We start from the raw sequence: 6,037 nt of genomic DNA on the forward strand, positions 1-6,037 counted from the left end.
GTCCACCTGATTTTGTTGGAACACTTCAATAGAGCGAGAGTTGTATATATAATATATAGACATGCAAATTTATACAATTTTTATGAAAAAAAATATGATTTAAAAACCCGACTTGCTTTATTGGTTAATGAATGAACTATATGTGCTTGATTTTTAGCCCGACTGGCCGACATTTAACAGTGTCATCAAGGATTTTTACCCTTTTCTGTCTTCATATGAGTCTATTAATCAAATTAATTCACTCCATAAAATGGGATTTCCACGCACCTTCAAATTATTGGTATATATTTATATATATCAATTTGGGCCACCCTCTATAGCTTTGTTACATGCTGAGAAACAAAAACCAAAGAATGGAATAAACTTATGTACATGTTTCACGCGTCCTTTAATTGACTAGACTTCATTGTTCATACTCAGACACTTTATTTACCTACTTTTCAGGTCAAGTAAATCCTATTATATGTCTTTTAGCTAACCATTTCTCATTGCTTTTCCTCCTATATATAAATAATCTTTCCATAATCATTTCATCTCATCTCATCAACAATTAATTAAAGCTAGCTAGAAGATTCATTTGCTAACCAACATTTCACAAAATTAGCAATGGACCTCTTCTTCCTTTCTGGCTTTGTCCTCTTTACTCTCTTCCTCGTTGTATCTCTTGCTTATCTCTTTCGCAATAAATCCAAATCTTCTTACTCTAACCTTCCTCCGGGCAACATGGGCTTGCCATTCATAGGGGAAAGTCTTGAGTTTCTCAACACCGGCCGAAAGGGTCATCCTGAGAAGTTTATTTATGATAGAATAGCCAAATACTCCTCTCCAATCTTCAAGACTTCAATCCTAGCTGAGCCAACCGTTGTTGTTTGTGGTGCTGCTTCAAACAAGTTCTTGTTCTCCAATGAGAACAAGCTTGTCCAAGCCTGGTGGCCCGACTCAGTTAACAAGATCTTCCCTTCATCTACACAAACATCTTCCAAAGAAGAATCCAAGAAGATGAGGAAGATGTTACCAAACTTTCTAAAGCCAGAGGCCTTAATGAGATATATCGAAATGATGGATTCAATTGCACAGAGGCATTTTGCGGCTGGTTGGGAAGGGAAAGAACAAGTTGAAGTTTTCCCACTTGCAAAGAGATACACCTTTTGGGTTGCATGCAAAGTTTTCTTAAGCCTGGAGGATCCTGAGCATGTTGCAAAATTTGCTGATCCTTTTAATGTTTTGGCTTCAGGAATCATTTCTCTTCCCGTAGATTTTCCAGGGACTCCATTCAGCCGTGCTATCAAGGCCTCAAATACGATCAGGAAGGAGTTGATAGCTATTATCAAACAAAGGAAGATTGATCTTGCGGAAAACGAAACGTCTCCTAAAGATATACTGTCACATATGTTGCAAGCAACCGATGAGAATGGTGAGCACATGAATGAGTTAGACATGGCCGATAAAATTCTTGGTTTATTGATCGGTGGCCACGACACAGCGAGTGCCGCCATTACTTTCATCATCAAATATCTCTCTGAGCTTCCCCACATATACAATCAAGTCTTAGAGGGTACGTAATTTCTACCATTTCATTCACTTGTTATCTTTTTCATTTTTTTTCCGTAAATCAAGAGACGGTGGCAACAAATTCCGGAAATCAGTTTTCTTCCAAATGAGATAAAACTGCTACAGTATTATACTTGGGGAGATCGAGTAAACAGCTAGAGTTAGATAATTAGGATAAATTAATTTTAAACCATCTGAGTATTTGACGCTAAAGAGGGAAAAAGAAAAAGCTTCCATATGATATATCCTAGTATTTGACAATAAATATCCAACGAAATTATATTATAAATAGCGAAAAAAGACGGTAACCAGTCTTAGTTTAACCCGGCTTAAATTATTATTTCCCACGAAAATGATCTAATAACACAGCTGGTTCCCACAGTTTCCACCTAAGTTTCTCACTCTCTCACGCACAAACACAACGTCATTTTCATTTGTTCCTCTGATTCCAAGCCTTGTTGACTTCCTATTAGCAATTATCTTTTGTGAAACATGTGTATAGAACAAATGGAGATTGCAAAATCGAAAAAGCCAGGGGAGTTGTTGAACTGGGAAGACATTCAGAAAATGAAGTATTCATGGAACGTTGCATGTGAAGTTATGAGACTTGCTCCTCCACTTCAGGGTGCTTTTAGGGAAGCCCTTAATGACTTTGTCTTCAATGGTTTCTCCATTCCTAAGGGCTGGAAGGTCAGTTCAAGCTAGAATATTCATATATACATTAACAATTGTCCATGTTATATACATACAAAATTGACAAGATTTTCTGAATGAATTATAATTATTATTTGTAGCTGTATTGGAGCGCAAATTCAACACACAGGAATCCAGAATGTTTCCCAGAGCCCGAAAAATTTGATCCAACAAGATTTGAAGGAAATGGACCAGCCCCATACACATTTGTTCCATTTGGAGGAGGACCTAGAATGTGCCCCGGAAAAGAATATGCACGTTTGGAGATACTTGTATTCATGCATAATGTGGTGAAAAGGTTTAACTGGGAGAAACTGATTTCTAATGAGAAAATCATTGTGGATCCAATGCCCATGCCAGCTAAAGGCCTTCCCGTTCGCCTTATTCCACACAAACACGTTGTAGTGCTTAGCTAGCTACGTCTTAAGCCAACTCCAGTATCTTTTCTTTATGGTTAATTATATAAGAGAGTGTTGTAACTTGTAAGGTTAAACATATAATAAGGCAAATAAAGCTGCTACTGCTGATTATAGAACATCAAGATCGAGCATAACAATTTGCCTTGTCTTTGTTTTCTGATTTCAGCATTGTTTTTTTTTTTTCCCCCCCTTAATTTCTCCTTTTAATAAAATAAACATATTAATTAATTTAAGTTTCTTCATTTTGTCATTTGTGGAAACATATAATTAAAGAATTCATCAACAATTATGAAAGTTTTAAAGGATTACCAAGTGTTTAAAACTTATGTGGAATGGGTTGCTTGTTCAATTTTTAGTACAAGTGAAAAACTTAATTAAAACATACATCAAAGCAAGTAAAGAACACGCTCATTTTTACATGGTTCAGCATCAAGCCTACATCCATGGGACCATGTCCAGAGGAAGCAAATTCATTATGAAATACTTATGAGTTCAAATACAAAGCAAGATAACCAAAGTTGTAAAACACTCCCTGTTTTCTACAAACAACTCTATCTTCTTTGACTGAACTTCAAGTCTTCACAGCAAGCTTCACGAACACAAGACCATCATGTTGAAGATGAGCTCCTCTCAAGATTCAACAATGAAGATAGGACAACAGCTTACACACAAGCTCTCATCACAATGGAAATAGCATCCAAAGATCTCACACAAGGATAAGTGAATAAGGTAATTCTAAGCCTACCAAAGCATAGTAAGAAACCTTAACCAAAATGAGAAACTCAGAGAATATTCAGAGAGGAAAACACATGTGATCAGATTCCTTGAAGAAAAACACCAAAAATGAGTGAATATAAAGAGATCAACGCGTCAAGAGTTAGGGGACAAAAAAGTTAAATATTAACTTTTATGTTTTTCTTTTTGCACAAGAAATTTGGGTCCACAGACAAAAGCAGTATTTATTTTCTCACACAGCATATAAAAAGTGGATAAGTATAAAAGAACAAAATATAATATCAACAAGGAATAATATTGTCCAAAAAGTAAAACGAGTGCATGAAATGTGATTGAGGAAAAATATATGCCAGAAACATTGTGAGCTCACAAACTCTAAAGTGCTCACACTTGTGAAGGTGATCATCTTAGATAGTGTGCCCACATTGGCAGAAAGAAAAAGATAGTGTAGGAATTAAAACATGATCATAAGGTGACAAAAACACTAACAAATTAATTAAAGCCAGCTAGAAGATTCATTTGCAAACCAACATTTCACAAAATTAGCAATGGATCTCTTCTTCCTTTCTAGCTTAGTCCTGTTTACTCTCTTCCTCGTTGTATCTCTTGCTTATCTCTTTCGCAATAAATCCAAATCTTCTTACTCTAACCTTCCTCCAGGCAACATGGGCTTGCCATTCATAGGGGAAAGTCTTAAGTTTCTCAACATTGGCCGAAAGGGTCATCCTGAGAAGTCTATTTATGATAGGATAGCCAAATACTCCTCTCCAATCTTCAAGACTATTGGAAAAATAGCTCATTTAGCAAAATCACATGGGGTAGAAGTGATAATGGAGAAAGGTTTAGGGACTTATATGTAATAGGCCAAAAGGTTAGTTTGTCCCACATTGCTTAGGAATGAAAATTGGGAAACTTGTGGGGCCTATATATAAGGACCAAAGCCATTGTTATTTGTATCCCAAGTTGTATTTCCATTAAACTTCTTTTGTATAGGGTTCTTTCATGAAGGACCCTTTAGTTTAAAAGTTTTGTTGTATCTCCCCTATGTTTTGAGTATTTGTTGTATTGCCCAAAAGTTTGTAATATTGTTTGGAGATAGTGGAGTTTTCTGTTTGAAGCACCTGAGGACGTAGGTTACAATACCGAACCTCGTTAATTCCTAGTATTCTTTATTTTTGCATTTAATTTTGGTCATTTATTTCTGCTTTACTACTTGTTATTATTATATTCAATAGCTAGTATAAGAGTTTATGTTTACATTGCATAACAACTGGTATCAAAGCCTAGGTTTAAGACAGTGAGTAGCTATTTGTATGGTTATATGCATGTCTAGGAAAATTCTGTCAACAAGATGATAAAAGTCTAAGGAGATTGGATTTTAAGTGGGACCATTTGTGACCCCTCCATTTTTTCCTGTTAATTTTCCTAGTGCGTATTTAATCATTTCAGTACTTACTACTACCTTGGGCTATTATTGATTTGTTGGTTAGCTATTGAATATAATAATTTGTGGAGCTTGGTTATTGGGAACTTTGTTTACCAAGCCAATTGAGTAAGGCATAAATGACATCATTGTCTGAGGATTCATCGTCTGAGGCATCACCAATCCTTTGAAGAAGTTTGTTCTGCTTTGTCCAACAATGAAATTCGGAAGAAGGATCAGAATGAGAATAGAGATGAGTCAGCAGAAGCACTTGTAGCAAGAGGGCAGAGTCAAGATCAAAGTCGTAAAAAGGAGAGAAGGGGAAGATCTCGTTCGAAGGGAAAACTCAATAGGAATCAATGTGCCTTTTGTCGTGAGAAAGGGCATTGGAAGAAAGATTGTCCAAAGTTGCAAAAGAAAGAAGGCAAAGTTGTTTTTGATGCATACGTTGTTGAGCGTGAAGAAGATGAGTCAGATTTCTCTTTAGTTAGCCTACTATCCACCTCTGGATCAAATGAGTGAATTATGGATTCAGGTTGTACCTATCATATGTGTCCTCACAAGGAGTGGTTCTTTAATCTTGAAGAACTTGATGGTGGAGTTGTTTATATGGGCAATGATGATGCTTGTAAAACAATTGGGATAGGTTCAATTCGGTTGAAGAATCATGATGGCTCAACTAGAACTCTGACAAATGTTCGGTTTGTACCAAAGTTGAAAAAGAATCTCATCTCTTTGGGAGCCTTGGAATCTAAAGGCTTTACGGTGAATATGCGAGATGGAATTCTAAAGGTTTCTTCAGGCGCTCTTGTGGTAATGAAAGGCTCAAGGAGAAACAGCTTGTATTAATATAATGGTAGTATGGTTATTGAAATGATAACTGCAATCGTACAAAAGGATGCAGATTCAGAAATGCTCAAGCTGTGGCATATGCGTTTGGGGCATGTAGGTGAAAAAGCCTTACTTAGTTTGGTGAATCAAGGCTTATTGAAAGGTGCAAAGACTTGTAAGCTGGATTTCTATGAGCATTGTGTTCTAAGAAAACAGACAAGAGTGAAATTCGGCACCGCAATCCATAATACTAAGGGTATTTTGGATTATGTTCATTCTGATGCGTGGGGACCTACCAAAACAACATCTTTCGGAGGTATGCACTATTTTGTCACTTTTGTAGGTGATTTTTCCAGAAGAGTTTAGGTGTATGTGATAAAAACTA

At 36.4% G+C, this 6,037-nt stretch overlaps 1 protein-coding gene across 1 annotated transcript; it reads left to right on the forward strand.

Annotated features, from left to right (window-relative positions):
* Positions 1–554: 554 nt before the first annotated feature.
* On the forward strand, positions 555–5,343 carry LOC116124678 (beta-amyrin 28-monooxygenase-like). The gene is made up of 4 exons (XM_031410409.1): positions 555–1,555; positions 2,054–2,241; positions 2,346–2,642; positions 5,056–5,343. Exons 1-4 carry the CDS (start codon positions 607–609, stop codon positions 5,341–5,343), a joined length of 1,722 nt encoding a protein of 573 aa, XP_031266269.1. The 5' UTR covers positions 555–606.
* Positions 5,344–6,037: the final 694 nt, after the last annotated feature.

The sequence above is a fragment of the Pistacia vera genome, unplaced genomic scaffold (assembly GCF_008641045.1).
Source record: "Pistacia vera cultivar Batoury unplaced genomic scaffold, PisVer_v2 Contig1039, whole genome shotgun sequence".
NCBI classification, from domain to species: domain Eukaryota; kingdom Viridiplantae; phylum Streptophyta; class Magnoliopsida; order Sapindales; family Anacardiaceae; genus Pistacia; species Pistacia vera.